General features: G+C 36.2%; 1 protein-coding gene across 10 annotated transcripts in view; it reads right to left on the bottom strand.

Annotated features, from left to right (window-relative positions):
• Window positions 1-19,202, bottom strand: part of LOC141426955 (bromodomain-containing protein 3-like) — a 59,565-nt gene that overhangs the window by 17,479 nt on the left and 22,884 nt on the right. For 2 of the 10 annotated variants that reach the window (XM_074086225.1, XM_074086232.1), the window contains exons 1-13: window positions 16,992-17,462; window positions 7,592-7,646; window positions 7,361-7,512; window positions 7,197-7,253; window positions 6,903-7,073; window positions 6,628-6,822; window positions 6,261-6,542; window positions 5,950-6,048; window positions 5,379-5,528; window positions 3,755-3,934; window positions 3,428-3,675; window positions 3,008-3,336; window positions 1,782-2,003 (exon numbers count right to left, since the gene is read on the bottom strand). In XM_074086225.1, coding sequence (XP_073942326.1) covers window positions 1,782-2,003; window positions 3,008-3,336; window positions 3,428-3,675; window positions 3,755-3,934; window positions 5,379-5,528; window positions 5,950-6,048; window positions 6,261-6,542; window positions 6,628-6,822; window positions 6,903-7,073; window positions 7,197-7,253; window positions 7,361-7,405 — 1,978 coding nt within the window. In that variant the 5' untranslated portion in view covers window positions 7,406-7,512; window positions 7,592-7,646; window positions 16,992-17,462. Of the gene's footprint in view, window positions 1-1,781; window positions 2,004-3,007; window positions 3,337-3,427; window positions 3,676-3,754; window positions 3,935-5,378; window positions 5,529-5,949; window positions 6,049-6,260; window positions 6,543-6,627; window positions 6,823-6,902; window positions 7,074-7,196; window positions 7,258-7,360; window positions 7,513-7,591; window positions 7,647-7,972; window positions 8,070-16,446; window positions 16,957-16,991; window positions 17,463-19,202 lie in introns of those variants that run through there. The other 8 variants (XM_074086227.1, XM_074086226.1, XM_074086257.1 and 5 more) reach the window with 6 other exon arrangements.

The following is a 19,202-nucleotide window of genomic DNA, read 5'->3' as shown; positions in this document are numbered from 1 at the left end:
TAATTCCTTATTTACCGCCCTTAAGACACAATGTACTATTAACCAACTTGAAAAAAGGAGGAGGTCAAATCATCAATTTGGTTGTATTTTTTTTAATGTTTATATACCTCAGAACTCCGTCATTTACGAACCGATTTGAATTTTTTTTGCGTTTGTCTAGGAATGTCTTCAATTAGGTCCCATAAGCACCAAATCAGGATGTGATGATTGGATCTTAAGGAAATCGAGGGAACTCTTCAAATGTTGTAGGGACACCTATAGTAAATTGGATTCGTGCATTTGCTTTTGAAAATCATCATTTGATGAAGTGGAACTGATGATGAAGACCACAGTTGACCATCGGAGTTACTACTCAATAACAAGTATTTCACGCGTTGAATTTTAACCTTTTCACCGCCAGTCATCCAGTTGTGACAACCAATGGAATGCCTAACACGCCACAGTCATCTATACATGACCAACATTCAACTCTAAATTAATCCTTCTGCAATGGAATTAAAAATAAAGTTGATTTGTCGCTGGTTTTTCTGTGGCGTACAGAGTACGTCGTCACCTCGTTTGCTTTGTGGCGGTGAAGAGGTTAATTACTTTTATACAGTTGCTAAGCAATTTATGCTGCTCGTAATGCATGTTACCACATAACGTAATGCATGTTACACAAACGGGTGGTGAAGCACTAGGACTCCTCAATAATGAACGTCTCTGCATCGGAAAAAGCAATCTGTCGTAAAAGGTGACGAGTAGTTGATATTAACCCTTTACAAGGCGAAGGGATATATTCCTCCCACATCTTATATCGGTTACCGTAGTCAGGTTTTAACTCCAAACCTACAAAATATTTTGTCGATCCCTGAAAATAGCATTTTATTATCTTTCTAAACACGCTTCTAAATCGCGTAATATATCATTGGCAGCCTTGAACTCTAATTTCACTTGAACTTGATTTCAGTAAACTACGGAGAAATTGGAACACTTTCCTTAATTTCTATGAAACAGAAGTACATAGATCGAACAATTTTTTGATATTTATAGATTTTGAGTGTTGAAAGGTAATGTAATTGCTTTTTATTGCTAAATATTCATGCATTTTTGTGTATGACCAAAATTACGATGTGGGTTGACATTATCCTATGGCCTTATTAGAGTTTAACTGTGCGGGAGCTATTCTTCCCATGGCCCGGTAAATTGTCTTGTCGTGTCATAAAAACTCGCGTAAGTAATAAAACTGTTTTTGTGTTCAACCTAGAGCGAATTCACATACCTAGCTGTAAAATCTCCTTTTAAAGACTTTCCCTGAAGAATAAGATGTGGGAGGAATATATCCCTTCGCCTGATCAAGAATATAATAAGACAAAATCGAGTATGACAGTTAATTACTTAGACAGGCAATGGGATAACCGTATTTTTATTTCTACTTTAAAGGAACATCTCTGACTTTCGTAAATACATTTTTTACAAGGCGGTAAATACGGTTGTAACAGTTTATAAGTACGTATGAAGACACGCTAGTTCTAAGGGGCCTGGTAAAGGGTTAAACTATTGTATCTTAGCTTATTTACACTAAAAAGCTTAAATTTTTTTTTTTATAAAAAATTGAACGGACTACAAAAAACCATGAAAATAATTTTCAACCAGTCTGAAGTCGGTCAGTTCAATTTTTTGTTATAAAATTTTAAAATATTATTTTTTCTAATCTTTGGCAAGTACTTTTAGGACATATTTCGGTGGTGATTTTTGACACCTATTCCAATATGATTGTTTATAATAGTAATATTAATTACCCGGTAGTTTGTTGATGTCTAGCGAGAGCTGTCGCTTCTCGTCGTACGACATGGGCTTAGCAACGTCCTCGTCGTCGCTGTCGGCATGCGGAGGCGCGTGCGCGGCGGGCGCGGCGCTCGGCGCGGCGCCCTTCTTCTTGCCGGCAGCAGACGCGCGCGCGCCGCCCTTGGCGCCGCCCGCGCCTCCGCGCTTACTGGCGCCCTTACCGCGAGCGCCAGTCGCTGCAAACAATGCTCTTTTATACCTGTCACAATAACGAGTTAAGCCTACTGTTGCTGTACATACGTAGACTACACGTCATACGAATTTCTCCAGTTTCGTTCCTTTCTGCAAGAAATGGAAGCAATCAGCACACAAGCGTCAATTGACGATGTAGCGCGTATGACATGAGTTTTACGTGAACAAAAGGCCTTATAAAAGGATTAACCCTTAATCATACTAAAAGAAAAATGTCATCCACATACAAGTATGTAAAAGTAAATTTAGCAGCTGCATTTTATGAAATAAAGTAAAAATGTATACTATGAAATTTTGCCGCCCTTATACACTAGACCACTGTGTAGGCTGTGTAAGTAAGAGTTGAATTCGATGATGTCGGAATAATCTTGTAAGAAGCGTGGAAATCAATGAATGGGGATAAGTGATAATGATCAAATAGTAGATTATTGTCGTGGCCTGGAAGTAGGCAATTGCTGGTTGAGTATGAGTATTAAACGGACGAGCTTGCGAGTCCGTTTAACTAATACGAAGCCAGCAATTGCTATTCCACCCGAAACTAATATACAGCTTTTCTCAAAAATGGTGAATAATTCTGAAATAAAATAAACTTTTCTCAAAATATATTATAAAATTTAATTTTATTCCAATATTTTTCTCATGCTTTCCCGCCTTTTTTCATTAAAAATAAACTGCAGGTGTATTTTTTCACCGAAAACACCACAAGCTATTTCAGACCCAATAGAAAAAGGCCAGAGTTCCAACAAAATATCTGATACCAGCCATTAGACTTGGCTGTATATGACTTGTGCCAACATTTCCATGGCCTTTTTAACTTTAAAAAAAAATGTGACTGATTGCAGGCGCGCTAATTCATTATTGTCGAGCTAGCGCGCCTGCAATCTTTTTAACTTTTTAATTTTTCGCTGACCATAAACTATGCACTTCACCTTCTGATATGTAAAGAATAATGTCAACTGTTACGGACATTTTTGAGAAAAATAATTACCTATATTTTCTCCAATATTATTAGCTTTGGCGCTGTACGCCGCTGCTGCGTTCGCCTTTGGCATGGCGCTATTCACAACTTGTTTCTTTGACTTGTCCTTGACCTTCTTTTTTGCCTTCTTCTTGGTGTTGGACTCTTCCACTAGTTTTCTCATTTTCTCTTGCAGCGCAAGCAGCTCTTTTTCGAGGAGTTTTACTTTGTTGTTCCTTTCCTCTTCAGAATCGTCTGACTCAGATTCGGACTCAGATCCCGATTCGGAGCTGGAGGCGGAGCTTTTGTCCATATGAGGGGCCCCAACGTGAACTGGCTCATCGGGTATTTTGGCGTACCTAAAGCAAAAACTTTGTTACACATGCTCTAAAACAAAATAAAACAAACATGAGTAGTATAATTTCTACAACAACCCGTCCCGTTCATTACCTCATTTCGAAAACATCCTGCAGCTTTCTCGCCATCGCAACTACATCGTGATCTGGCGGGTTGTACTTGTAGCAGTTTGTGAATATTAAGCGTACATCAGCAGCGAATTCAGCAGCTGATTTATACGCCCTGTTGTCCATCTTTTGTTTCACGGTCCCGAGATCCATAGGCTTCTTGATAATGTCAAAGTAATCATGGAGTCCAAGCAATTCAGCATCCACAGGTTTGTAAAACGGCCAGGCATAGCCCTGTTTAAACATATTTTAAATTAGTACCCCACTTCAAGGACATGTTAAAAGAAAAAAAAATACGCGAGTAGAAACTTACCGAATGCTTTTTAGAAAACAGTTCTTTCAAAATTTCGTTGCAACTTTTGAGTGCATCGGATAATTTCTCTTTGCCCTTGGCGAGCTGCGGGGTGAGCGCGGCGTGGTGGGAGGCGCCCGGGCCGCCGGCGCCCGGCGACAGCGCGCCCATCTTGAAGCCCTCGTCGCCACTGCGGCCGGCCTGCGCAACGGGACCCAGTTAGTGCCTCGGTACACATCAACTTACTATACAGGGCCTTGGCTCGCAGGACGATTAGTTAAAATACGTTAATACAATCAAGAGTGCGCACTGAGACATGCGACATTTAAGTTATATTTAATGGAGTTTCGACACTCGATTGTCTCGCGAAGGATAAATTTGCTTCCAGTGACTTATAATAATAAAAACGCCGAGCCAAAAAAGGTCGCTATGGTGCTAAATTTGGACAAATACCTATCATTCACTCGCATGGCTAGAATTTGAAATCATCATAACATGTGGTTTAGGTGTAATCAAAAAGAAAAATTAGTGAAGCACATGACATTAGTATTTAGTAAAAGCTCGCTTCTTTGCGTTGATTTGACTGTGCATTAAACTAAACAGGCATTATAGTGCAGCTTTAAAATGCCAAGAGACAGTAATAATAATAAAGCTAGTTTAGATCATAAAAAATTCAAGCTACTACTTATTTTTATACGTCGTTCTTAAAAATTGATTGGACTAGTCTGTAGATTGATGTGAGGAAAAATCTCCTTAAACTTTAAAAGTTGAAAACGCAAGCAAACTTTCGCTTTATACTTAGCACACAAGATCGAAATATACTTCTCCAGCCCAGTAGGTTTAGATAATGCAATACAATTCATTGGTACACTCATCACTTTTGGTAGCCAAAATTCTGAAGTGACCTTTTTATAAAAGGGATAAATATAATTTTAGCAGTGTATTTACTGTTTCTAGTTGTAATATGCTTTAAGAGTGTTGGCAAAATGTACAACTTACACGCACACATACGTAAACTACGCTTGCAATTAAGCCACATTTGAAAGAAATTTTTAAACTCAGAACAGTATGTTGGCCAAATAAGTGTGAAATAATTTAATCATTCCTAAGAAATATACCGTATGGACAAGGTAGCGAAGATTTTTATGCATTTTTCGTTGAAGCAAGTATTTTAAATGTAGAGGCATGGCTGCTTGGAACACTCAATATTAAAAAGAACTACTAAACAAACAATATTTGATTTTATTGACGATAAGATCGATAACGCAGTTGCTTGGAAAATATTTTTAAGTAAATCCTATTACTTCAGTGAAATGAACCAAATCGCAGAGCAGTTTGTAATTTACCCAATTATGTTAAAGCCTGTATGTGTATGTATAAAAAAAAATCGCATGCAGAGCAGACAAATTTTGAAAACATATTTCTATCCATATCGCATAGCATAGAGTTAAATCCAAAAGCAATTTAACATGCATGATTAATTAAAACTAAAACAAACTATAATTCGAAATTAAAATTAACTGTTAATTTTGTATTGCGGTACGGATAACCAGATAAATAAGATAATATTACTTGGATTAAACAAAAACAACCACAACAACAACTACACTAGTAGTACTGCAACACTCGAAAAATGTTTTTTTACCTTCTTCTGACGACCACTCTCTCTCCGGGTGGATATCTTAGCCGGTTTAGCACCACTCTGCTGTTCAATGGTTGGAGTTGTGTATCCACCTTCAAAGGAACTACCCATAGGAGTCGTGGTGTCAGCCTTTCTCTTAACGCCTTTTTTGACCTAAAACAAACATTAAATGAAAAAATCGGCACACAAAAAATAGCATGAATGAATAGAACATCACATTATCACATTATGAAACTACTGAAGTTGTTGACGCGTATGTGTACCTAGGACAAACCGTCCAATCAGGTAAGTCCAACTTCGAAATGGAGGTCAATCGTCGAATCCAACTCGGATGGGCAGTGTTTGGGAAACTCCGCAATGTCTTTTCGTCCAAAATTCCTCACTGCCTTAAGACGAAAGTCTTTAACCAATGTGTGTTGCCAGTGATGACATATGGATGATCCGAGAGGTGGTGCTTTACTTTAGGCCTTATAAATAGGCTCAGAGTTGCTCAGCAAGCTATGGAGAGAGCTATGCTCACATGACGTCCTACGGCTGAAATGATGATGATGATGATATTAACTACATTATATACCTTAGCCGGCTGAGTCTGCGAGAGGGCGACCGACGATATGGTGGAAACTGGCGTAGCAGCAGCCTGGGGCACGTGGAAACTGGACTGCTGAGTGGCCACCTGCGAGTGGAAAAATAATTTCAAAAGTGTTGTTAAAGAGCAGACATCTGGACAATCCAAACCAAACTGCATTGTGCATCCACAACGCTCCTAAAAACATTCAATAGGCGTCTGGGCATCGTTGGAAGCCGATTAAATGCATAGGGCACCTGTGACAAATCGATTGTGTGTGTGTGTGTTTGTGTGTGTGGGACGAGTGGTGGTCTTAGCACCTGTTGCGGTAGGCCGGTGTGCGTAGCGGGCGCGGCGGCCTGTGGCGCGGAGAGGGCGAGCGTCGGCGTGGTGGTCGTGTTAGTGGACCCCACGAGCGCGGGGTGCGGCGGCGCCGGCATGGTCTTGACGGCGGCGCCGCGCGCGCCCCCGCCTCCACTGCCGCCGCTGCCTCCCGCGCTGCCGCCGCCGCTGCTCCCGCCCGGCACTCGCTTTTTCACACCGCCTTTACCGCCCTTCGAAGGAGTTTCCATTTCTTTCTCCTCCTTGTCCATCTGAGCTATCTGCAGAGGAGAGAGAAATATTAATATTAACTAAGCTATAAAAATGCAACCAAATGATTTACTTGCAATAGAATTCAATTTTTACCCGGTTTAGAAAGAGTTTTTCCAACGTCTGCGCCATGACTACAACATCCTCGCCAGGTTTATTGTAGACATAGCAATTGGTAAACATAGTATTGAAATCCTGGATGCATTCTTGTGCCGAATAGTAATAATTGGATTCGAGGCGCTTTTTGATTGTGCCAAGATCCATAGGCTTCTTGATGATTTTGTGGTAATCCTGAAAACAGAAAATTCTAATGTTATGGAATGTCCAGTTGAAATAATCGAACACAACTAAAGATGTTTAGATGCACTCACTGGGAGGTTTAACTCTTTGGCGTCCACGGGTTGATGAAACGGCCAAGCAAATTGGTGTTTCCATATTGCTTTCATAACATTCTTCTGAAGAAACTGCAACTGATTAGTCATTCGACCTTGCCTCCGCGTCGGCTCATCGGGTGGAGCCCCATTGATTGATTCCACCGTTGGCTATGACAAACATAATGAATTATTTAATTTCTCATTTATAAAACAATTCAAATTTGACTACCTTACACAAACATTATGTTTAAAGTTTTTCCCTAGGCATCTTAAAAGGCCTGCTGTACTCACCGTACTCGTGGTCGCGAGTGGGTCCACAGCCTGCTGCATTGTGCTGGAGTCTGCTATCTACCTGCCGAAATTACACTCACTATAGTTTTCATTAAAATCAATTTGAACTTATACGTAAATTCGTATAATACTCTCGACTAACTGTAATTGCATCATTCTCTCACCTCAATTGCAACAAGAGGCTCATCCAATCTCTGGCTTAGAGGCATTAGCTATTTCCTCCAATAACGTAAAACCATTCTATCAAAATAAATAATAGTGGGTGCTACAGCACCAGAAACCAGGTCATCCCATCAATTAGAAGTTGAAGTCATACCTGGAATAAATGGGGTGTCAAGCCATTGTGTTCAGTAAATAAAATATTTAACAATCAATAAAAGTTCAGAATAAAATACCTGTGGTAAGAGTGTACTGCTTGCTTGCCATACACAGGATAAACCAGTATCCAATCTGTAACAAAAAATTGTCTGTCAGTTTATCTGCTGTTAAGAAATGGATTTATAAATATTATGTTAAAAACTAGTATCCACTAACTCCTCCTTGACTACCAATCTACATAAATTAGAAAGTATATTTATGTAATTTCAAAAAGTAAACCCAGAGAATTTAGAGTAAGGAAGAAATATGCGTGAAGGTATAAGTTGCGTATGTATTATTTATCGGTTATGTTTGTATATTTATTTTTGTACAATAGAGAGGTTATACACGCACAGACAAAGCAAGTACAGCCAATTAATTATCTGGGCTTGAATTTTGAAATATTAGAAAGTACTAACATTAAAGTTTGCTGTCAGCTCAATCTTAAAGCATCTTTTTCATATTTTTTACTTTCTTTTCTGGTCATTTTTCAATAATTCTTAGGAATTGAACCTTTTAAAATACTTTTAATATGTATATTTGTTGGCATAAAAACCCTGTTAAATAAAAGTAATGTACATGGTAAATAAATCTCCTTACAATGTTTTACATTGCACAAAAAAAAATCACAACATCTGAATTTGTGTTCCTTTTTTCTCGTCTGAAAAAGCAAACTACCTACCAAAATTGAATAAATATCAAAAACATTGCTTTTGAATTATAACAATGACAAATCTTTCCCTATCCTACCTGGAGTCTAATACATAAAATTTGTAAACATAAACGAACAATTTACGCCATATTCTTCTGTGAATGATCACTGCAATAAGCAAGATTTTATATTGTTTTTCTTTTTGAAATTATTTGTGCTATTTTTCTTGTTTAAAAAATGACATATTTTAAAAGTACATTATATACTTTCAATTTATAAGGTCATGGGTGCTAAAATTAAATATTATGTTAAAATGTCAGAATTTAGCAACAAGGATTTCATTTTTGAACTAGTTTTCCACATCAATAGAAAATTCATTGTCCATTTATACTTATTTTCAGTTTGTTTACTGTTCACCAATTCTATCCAAATAGACTAATTAATTGATTTCATTGCTTTTTTTTTACATTTTTATTTATTCAAAGATGTATAAAAAAACAAGTATACCTAACCAAGCCCTTTTCAAATGAAGTAAGAATATATTTTAACAAAATCATATTATTAACCACATAAAACTTTGCCTTAAAGTTGTTATATTACTAAATACATAACAATAAAAAACTGTCAAGCATTTGACAGAGACATAGGGAGGGCGGGCGGAGTGAAAGCAGGTGATAGGAAATCTGTTTTCAGTATAAAATAGATCAATCACAAAATAGAGACCAATAAGTATAAAGAGAGTAAAGGTCACATAATTATGTCATCCATTAGCGAAAGCATCTAAGCTACCTAAAAGGTATGTTATGTTAATTATCAATCAGCCTCAGACAGGTAAGAATTTTCGGTATTATTTTATTTTTAGCCCCGCAGCAGAGCAAACGTGACGAAACGACACAATTGGCGGGAATGCATAAAAATCGATATTACTGACTTGATGGTGAACTTTAGAAACATTAGTGTAGTTTATACAAGACAACATGGTGCAAAAACTTAACCTGCTGACTGGACCACTACGACATGTATACTATAAATAGTTTGCGACGATAGAACGCCGCAATGTAGGTAGGTATACAATGCTGCGTTACAATGGCGCGCATTCAACTAGCGTCCGATTTAAGTTACTTTTACAAAACTAGTCTGATAATCTCTAAATAAAACCAGTCGTGGGCAGAGCCACCGAAAATCCCGAATTTTGACGAATGTCAACTTCGAGCGAACAATTAATTCAAGTGTGCAACACGCTCGAGTACGCAAACACGCAAACCTGTATTTTTTGACAAAATGCAAGCTAAGGTGGTGTATCGCGGGTTTCCTCGCGATAGTGGCGCCCACCGCAAAGATTCAATTAAACGTTAATTCAAATCACATCCTGCAGCTTTCGACTAAGATAGCCTGAGACATAGAAAGTAACAAAATAATAATATGTAAAATATTTTTTTTAAGTTCTGATGTAAGTGACGTCAAATTTGGTATGCAACACTAATGAAATACAATACTTTTACTAAGCAACTTCCGTCGACGTATTTTACAAGCTTTTATTTAGTTTCACCTATCCCATTGTCTGTCTGCCTGTCTGTCTATGTCTAAGAAGTTAAATTCGACCAACTTCCAGTAGTTAGATTAACATGAAATTTGGTATACTTATGTAGATTGCGTGACAATACAATAATCTGGTTGTGACATATGGGTAGTCCGGCCAGGATCGTCTCCACAGGACGGAACTCTTCAACGGTTAATGGCATCGACTTGAAATTTGATGTGCAAATGTGGTTTGGGTGACAATATAAGTACAGTCAGCCAAAAGCTTGTATTAATTTTTTTTTTTTTTATCAAACTTATTTACCCGACTGCCCGAAAGAGGTTTTATTTTAGTGTTTTATAACAACTATAACAAGGACGTTTATACATCGAATGACCGCAATGACGAAAAAAAAATCAAAAATCAACACAAGAGTATATTGACGAGTTTTTTGTTCTTGTAGCTGTATATCCTGCTGAGGCTGACTTAACAATAGCCGCTATCAAATACATATTATCGCTTAACAGCAAGGTGCTCAAAATAGTTCAACACGCTCGTTTGGACACACTTAGCACCTCACTCGCGCCGACATATGTGACGGCGGCAGTACCAGCAAGAGAGAGATACACAAAACTGTTGACTGTTCCAAGCAGGTTTCTGTTAGAAGTTTCTTGTAATCAATTAAAACTTTTTTATTACTTACTTAGCTATAGACTAAGACAATGGCCTAAAGTAGTTCTATGAGTTATGAAAAGTAGAGTCGTTTAATATAGTTTATGTTGATCCTTCTATTCTCTAGAAGAATCTTCACCACCAAACTAAAATATGTTTTTTAGGGTTTCCGTAGTCAACTAGGAACCCTTATAGTTTCGCCATGTTTGTCTGTCTGTGTGTCTGTCTGTCCGCATCTAACCTCAGAGACGACGACAAAGTGGTAAAATAATAATAAAAAAAAAAATAGGCTTTTTCTCGACTAACTCGTGTGGGGTATCGTTGGATAGGTCTTTTGAAACCATACATAAGAGTAAACAGCAGTCTAAGGTATAAAAATATACCTAAACTTAGAAGATTCCGTACACAATAAGTTGGTACTCATGGGCAGCGGTGACCATTTCCCATCAGATGACGCGCTTTACTAGTTTGCCTCCCTCTCATAATAATAATTTAAAAAAATACGAAATCCTTAGAAAAATATTACTTGATTTTTTTCGTAATGGCTACTTTTTATTTCCAATCAGAATGAGGGCTATCGCGTATGAATTCGCCGCTAGATGCGCTAGTGTAGCGAGAGGTCTCCGAAATATCAAATCACACAGTTTTTGGGTGAGCTACGCGGGTTTATTTATAATTAGAAAAATTTTGTGAATATTTTGCAATACCTGAAATTAATTGTGAAATATTCGTTACGGGGCAATAAATGTCAGTGTTTTGAGACGGTTTTGTATTTCAGAATAACCTGTCCTCCCTTTTTTTCGAACAAATCGGGACTACGCAACACTACGGCATGCTCGATATTTTTATGGTACGATTTTAAGGTATTAAATATGGTTTAAATGTAAATTTTGTTTTCACGCCCGTAATAAAAAACTAACCGCTATACTTCAGACGGGACCTTTGTCTACAGTGGCGCCAACTGGTGAGCGAGAAAACGGTAGCCCTCATTGCCTAAAGTAATCACAGCGCCAAAAACATTACACGCAATAGCATGGGCATATTAAAAAAGAAAAACCAAAACGGTAATTCTTTTTTAGTGTTTAGACGAAGTTTAATTATTGGATTGAACCCTTTTCCAAGTCCCGTGAATTTAGATGTACTACCACAAAATAAATCATAGTTTTATGTTGTTTACCTGGGAGGGATTACTTTAAAAACAAATAATATTTTTAATGAATTCAAAATATTTTGGACCATATTGTACAGTATACTGTTTGTATACTGTAACAATATATTTGGCAAGGTCAAAATATACTGAGTGGCAAAAATCTGGCCCTAAAATGTATGCAATAATAGGTAATTTTGTATGGAGAGTGGGCCAAATTTTGTGCCGCTGAGTATATTTGTGTACATTTATGTAGTTGCTATATGCATTATGCCTGGAAAAAGATTGACTATTCAATAACAGACAAGATCAATCCATCCATGTTTATTTCCAATGTGAGCAGAATTCTTATCTGAAAATGGATTTAGTATATAATATATCATAAAATGACAATTATTATTTTTCATAATATACATATACCTATATATGTTAGATGTAATCACATAATCTACTATTTTGTTACTCAAGTATTTTTCCTGTTAATTGATTTCTATCTTTTTACTAATTTGTTACAGCCTAACTTTTTTAATAGCTTTGTTATTTTGGATATTATTTCAAAATCCTTAAGATTCTTTATTCAATGAAACATTTATAAAGTACATTCGGCCGTTATTCTTAGTGTTAATTGGTCCTTTATAATGTACGCGAGGGCCCACACACAAGGATAACACAAAGGTCATCAAGTTTTAAAATTATAATATAACAATCATTAAATTTTTCATCTTATTTCTGGTTAATATTTGCTCTGTCTGACATTATTAAATGCTCTCTCAATATTTATAATGGCTAATGATTTTAATGGACTTTTTAACCAACTTAAAAAAGGAGGAGGTCCTATGTTCCAATGTTTGTATTTTTTTCTTTTTTTTATGTATGTTCACCGATTATTCAGTCAATTGTAGACCGATATTCAAAATTCTTTTTTTATTCAAAAGGGTACTCTTCTGAGGTGGTCCCATTGTCACCAAATCAAGATCTGATGATGGGATCCTAAGGAAATCGAGAGCAAACCTCAAATTTTATAGGCGCAACTATGGCGATTTTGGCATTTTTAGCATTAAGATAAGTATTTACATTCAGAAAGTATCATTTGGTAAACTGGACCTAATGAAGAAGACCGTAGATGACCAATAGAACTCGTCAAAGCGAAGTAATGCTCGCTTCATCTATAAACCATTGTGAGATTTACTAAGTGAGAAATAAAGAAAGTTTTTAACAAAAGTGTGAAACTGATTCCAAAAAAATAACAAAAAATGGGACCAACTACAAAATCCTTGATTTTTCTAGGTACCTACTAGATTGAAGTCGGTGACTCAGCACGACCCAGCAGGAAGGATTGAAACCCATAGTAATGTAGGTGAGGTAGACAACTATTGTTCCACTACTCCTGGCTTGTGCAGAGGCAACAATTTCAATCTAGTATGTACCTAAAAAAATCAAGGGTTTTGTAGTCGGTCCCATTTTTTGTTATTTTTTATTTTTTTGGAGTTGGTTGTTAATTTTTTTTTTACTATTTAGAGCGTTTATACCTACTGAGCTGGTAACATTGCATTTTTGTTAGTTTTTCTCGATTATTCCATAAAAATTGAATGAAAATTAATAATGTTGTCTGATGAACACTTCTTAATATATAAGTTAATGAGTCTACTCCAATAACTATTTGTTATAAACTTTTATTTTCTTTAAAAACCGGTAATAAACATTAATTCGTTTTTAAGGAATATAAAAGTCTTATCACAAATAATTATTGAAGTAGAAACATTAACTTATATATTAAGAAGTGCTCTATCAGAAAACATTTTTAATTTTCACTCAATTTTTATGGAATAATCGAGAAAAACTAAAAAAAATGCAATGTTGCCAGCTCAGCAGGTATAAACGCTCTTAACCTAAATTAATATTTGAACAAAATAGGTCAACTGATTTTTTGAACTAATACACTTTGCTGGTGTCTTAACTGGGATTTGAACAAGCATTTCTTGGCTTACTCTTCAAGAAATGGAAATTGTACATGAGAACTAGTTTTTAGTCAATGATTGTGTAATTTAATTAAATGTTAAAGTTACCAGAAATTTACCTAAAACCTTGATTAATTCTAATTTTACAGGTTTTAGAGCACAATATGTTAGTGAAACGCGACCAACAAGTCAGTTAAAAATAAACTAAAGACAGCCTTCATGCTACCATGACCATGCAAAGAAAAAGAAATCGTCATTGTATAGCCTAAAACCTGAACTTGAGAATGCAGGTCCGCCTGGATTGCTACCACCATCTTGCTCGCTAATAAAGCAACAGTGCTTGCACTGTTGTTTTGGTGTGGAGAATAAGACAGCCAGTGAAATTACTGGCACTTGAGGTATCCCATCTTAGGTCGGCCACTCATCTGCAATCCCCCTGGTGATGCAGGTGTCTATGGGTGGTGGTGATCTCTTACCATCAGGAGACCCACTTGCTTGTATGCCATCCAGTTGTATAAAAAAAAAAGAATTCCATAAGCACTTTTTTAACTGACTAAAATGGAGGATGTATGTTATTTTTTGTACTACAATTTTGCTATTGCTGTATGAGATCTGACAGCAAACTATAATGTTGCATTATTTGTGGTGCAGTAGTATAAATAAAGTTGTTAGATTGCAAAGGAATATTTTAACACTAAATTGAACACATTTTGAAATTAAGCATTTTCATTGAAATTTATTTGTATAAAAAGACACAGTAGACATTTAACCAATTTACGTTTTTAGATTTTATTATATATGTCAGATAAAGAGAAATACTTACTAGAACTTACAATGTGACTTAAAATTAAACAACCTAAATAAAAAATGAAAAAATTCCTTGAACAATAGACAACATAATTGTGCTGTTTTTTCTCTCTAGTTATGTTACGAGTAAAAGTTCCAGTAGAATTGGGTGCATGTAGTGTGTCATAATTTAGATAATGTGGTAAAAACTAAAAAAAACATGAGTAATTCATTAAATTCAGTCTATTTTGAGGGAGCCTATTGTGCGGAATAAAAAAACAAGGATCAATATAATATCAAAATCACTTTGCTTACTAACTGAATTTACCGACAACGGGAATTTTAATAACAAGCATGGATTTCAATATTTGCAAATAAAATCTAACATGAAATTCTTAAATTATTATATCCATTGGCATTATCAAGAGAGCAGAGCCTGGTATTAACTAGTGTTATTATAAGATCAAAGGATGATATGCTCCAATTAAACTCAAAGTAAAACTTTACTTTTAAACTTATTCTCATATTAATATTTGGATTTAACGTTGGAAACTAAATGCAATACCCTCTTCAGGCCCACCATATAAATGTTTGTTAAAGCAATTTGTTTCAGGAACAAAGTCAATGTCATGATGTACAATATAGAAATAAAATAAATTTTACTTTGTTACTTAATTCTCTTGAACTTATTGTGTACATTCTATTGCACATTTGAGTGACATGAGGTTATAATGCAAAAAAGCAGAACAAGGTGTTTTGTTGTATAAAACAGCCCACTATAGCCTATTACTTGCCCTATGAGATGGACATTGTGTGACCCAGTATATATAGTAGTTACATCTTTCATAACTCATGTTCCAGTGGCACCATTTTGTGGCATATAAGCCGTGGTGGCAGTGTGGTATGACCTATGGCCTTTCAAGCAGAGGATCGTGGGTTCAAACCCGGCTCACACCTCTGAGTTTTTTGAAATTAATGTGCGGAATTACATTTGAAATTTACCACAAGCTTTACGGTGAAGGAAATCATCATGAGGAAACCTGCACAACAAACCTGCGAAGCAATTCAACGGTGTGTGTGAAGTTCCCAATCCACACTGGGCCGGCATGGGAACTACTGCCCAAGCCCTCTCATTCCGAGAGGAGGCCTGTGCCCTGCAGTGGGACGTATATAGGCTGGGATGATGTCATTGTTCTATAGACTGAGCCAAGAATCCTGTGATTTTGGAAATTATTTTAATAACTTTTACATTCTTATTTCACAGAAAATTTTGTACTCTGCATAGTACTTTTGGTGATTATTCTTGTAATTGATTTTCACTTTGTGAAGTATGCGAGGTCTTACAAGGATAGTGCTATTTCCCAATAATATGAAACGGTTTATTACTACCACCTTCCATAGACAGCGCTTTCAGGAGTGTTATTTGGAATTATTTATGACCAGACAGCAGTATTCTCATAGCAAAAATCAAACATCAATAGAGTTGGAATGTTAAATTATATTGACTATTCCAGCTATCAATAAGTTTAGTCAGTCCACCTAAAGCAAAGGGGGTCCCATATAAAACTCAACATCTATCCTAACCTAACCTATGTTATCGGAACCCCCTTTGCTTTAGTCCAACCATAAAGTTAAGTAGTGGTTCAGAATGATATGGTTAGTAAATTTTATTTGAAAATTTTGTTTTCTTGCTTAAATGTGGATTTGAGGATATTTATTACTATTTTTGTTAGTAAATAAATAAAGATATGCTTATACATATATATATCAATAGTCAATAAAATTCAATTTTCCAACTCTTGATGTTTGATTTTGCCATTTAAATTCCGCTCTCTGTTTATGACCCATAGTATAATATATGTAAAATAAACTAAAAGCCTATGCCTATTTCACAACATGCACAGAGCAGAGAACCATGCAACTGAATATTATGTCTCTACCAAATCCACACCACACAACCTAACCTAAATATTACAAGCCCAACAATTGACATTGCCACCAAACACAAGAACCAAAATATTAATCAGAAATAAAGACTACGAACCAAGGCCAGATTGGAGGGACACTGATGCAGACCTAAAACTACATTTGTTAAACAAGCTCACAGTTAAAAATTTGGTAATGAGGTGCAGAAAAATTATAAAAAAAAAATTAATCACCATTTTAATAATGATGCCAAACGAGTAGTAAATGACGGCGTCTAGAACATTCCTCAGACCCACTTATTACATGGCTAAATACATTTGATAGAACAGAACAATACCTTAGGAAAACTTAATAACTGAAGTGAATTTTGAGTAAAACTGACCGAGCAACTAAAATTCACAAGATTACAGTGGTAGTATGGATGAATATGCAGTAAATTGATCGAAATACAAGGCATGTAGATAGTAATACTAGCAAATCGTTAGGCCAGCATTTTACTGCCGAGTAAGTAAAGCTGAACAATCTCGAATGTGAAAACATATAATGGTAACGAAAAAGAGTTTGTTATGATGCCCCACAAGTTCCTTCAAGCTATGTAATAACGGATGAAATTACCTCAAAAGAGGCCATGGATAAAATGTCGAAATATTATTTAATACCTGCACCATGCACGCTACACTTATGTGTGAGAAAGTCCCAACAATAGGTAAATCGAATTATCATAATATTACAAAACTATACTAGGAGTAAAGCTAAAAAATTATCAAAAAAGACTTACGAAGAGATATTAACGCCAATATGGCGGATGAACTAAAAATACGATGTCGAAGACTTCTGCAAAAGCAAATTATATCGATTTGCTCTAATTCATGATACACTCCGCACACATTACAAGTAAATAGTTTTATGATATTCCTATAAAACCGCTGCTTTAACACAACGAAATTCACTGTCTTTTAATCCCAAAAGGATATAGCACAACACGAACTCAATAAGCTTAGCTTCGGACGAGTATCAGACATGGCGGCCAAACAAGAGTGACGAGCGTCTTTAGTCATAAGTTTATATGGCACATAATTAGCTGTGGAAAAGAAAATATTGTAAAATCGGCATAGAAATACGTAAAAAACGCATAAATTTCATGATTTCAGCTACAGATGACAAAAACTTTCATGGCTATCGTGAGATTTATTTCACACAAAATTAGTGCGACAATATGAACGCGAAGACTCGTATAGAGACTGAAACCACAGACAAAGCTTTACCCTAAACAACTTTTGTCTATGACACATAAACAAGCCGTACAAAGAAAAAAAAGGTTTCTTGATGCGGGCAACACTGCAACCATCCGACTTGCATCCGACCGAAATCAAATTCCAGCAGGGCTACTACGAAACTCCAAACTCGAAGTTCGTGTCGTGTGGTCCTTGTCGCTTTCGTATAAGTGTCAGAGAGACCGCACGACACGAACTTCGAGTTTCGAGTTTCGTAGTAGCCCGCAGGAAGCATGAAAGGAAATATTAAAAGTAACGTTGAGTGAGATACAGTCCTAACAACATCTAGATGGAGTTGCTATTTGTGTGGTATATTTAATAACGTTAGAGCCATAATGAAGCAACGTTACCATACGTTACCTTCACCTTAAAACTTATTGCTTGAGTGATTTTACTTGAGTTTTGAGTCTTGACAAAATACTTTTTATAGTGATGTTTTATTTAGTAAGAAACTTGCAATAGTTTATTTCATTGAGAAAAAGTCCTAAATCCCATTGTTTAATGTGCCTTAATTTTCGTTTTAGCACATTTTAGATGTAGAATAAAATAATAAATGTACGATGTACAGTCGAGTTCATAAACTTGTGATTGTGAGCAAAAATTAGACTAAAAATATCTGAACACGCTTCTACGCCGTTAACAATAGAGTCGTGTTCAGATATTTTTGATCAATTTTTTGCTCACAATCACAAGTTTATGAACTAAATACGAGTTTCTTAGCCGCATAGTACGAGGGATTTTTTTTATGGTTGGCAACCCTATTTAATACACTAACTAACTAACTTAGCGTTCCTTTGAATTTTATTGCTAGTAGGACTCGCGCTGTCATCGTTCATCCACCATTACCTCTCATATTTCGTTTTCTAGATTTTTTTTACCGTACAACGGCAAAAACTACTAGACACTGGCAAAATTGTCCTCGAATGGACAGAGCCATATTTTTTTTAAAGAAACAACAACAACTAACTTAGCAGCTAGGGTTAAGGAAATGATCTGATCCAACCATCGTTCATCTGCGAAATCAAAGCGTGTGAAAACCGTATACGGCTTACAATTTATAAATGTCAAAATCCTGCTGTCGACACGACATGTTCTTGTGTGCATGATCTCAACTCTGGTGGCACTACCTATACTCCTTATTTTAACCGAGCGTCGTTCGTGCGGGCGTGTGTGTGTGTGTGTGTGCGTGTGTGTGCGCGGATTATTATGCAGCCAAATTGGAACGTGTCCGACGCTCAGAGGAAGTAAACACATGGAGAGGCCCCCTTCTACTATAGATACATTTTGTTATGCAAATATGTGTAAAATCGATATAGTGTCGGCATATAAAAACAAAGACGGCATGACATTTATATATTCTATACTCGCCAATGGTTTGTCATTACGAGCGAGTGACGTTTCATCGTGCCATCCGCCATATTATGCGACAGAGGCTTTGTGGTTGTGGTTCGTGAGCTATCAAATAAACTAATACGGAGTTTTTGGTGATTTTCAGTATTTTAAAAATAATTTAAAATTTGGTTTCGTGTTGTGGACATCAAGTGCTGCAAACGCACTTAGTGTTCCACAGAACAGTGTTTTTTTCGGAAAACCAGAAATCAACTGTTTTTGACTCTTTATAGGTTAGTTGCCGTTATTCCATCAAAGAGTGCCATCTCATGGTAATATTTACATAAAGATAATTAATTTGCTTTTATCATTTCCATCAAAGATAT

This window comes from Choristoneura fumiferana, chromosome Z (assembly GCF_025370935.1).
Source record: "Choristoneura fumiferana chromosome Z, NRCan_CFum_1, whole genome shotgun sequence".
Classification (NCBI taxonomy): Eukaryota; Metazoa; Arthropoda; class Insecta; order Lepidoptera; family Tortricidae; genus Choristoneura; species Choristoneura fumiferana.
Note: the sequence above shows the minus strand (reverse complement) of the source record. Positions and strands in the feature narration are given on the sequence as shown.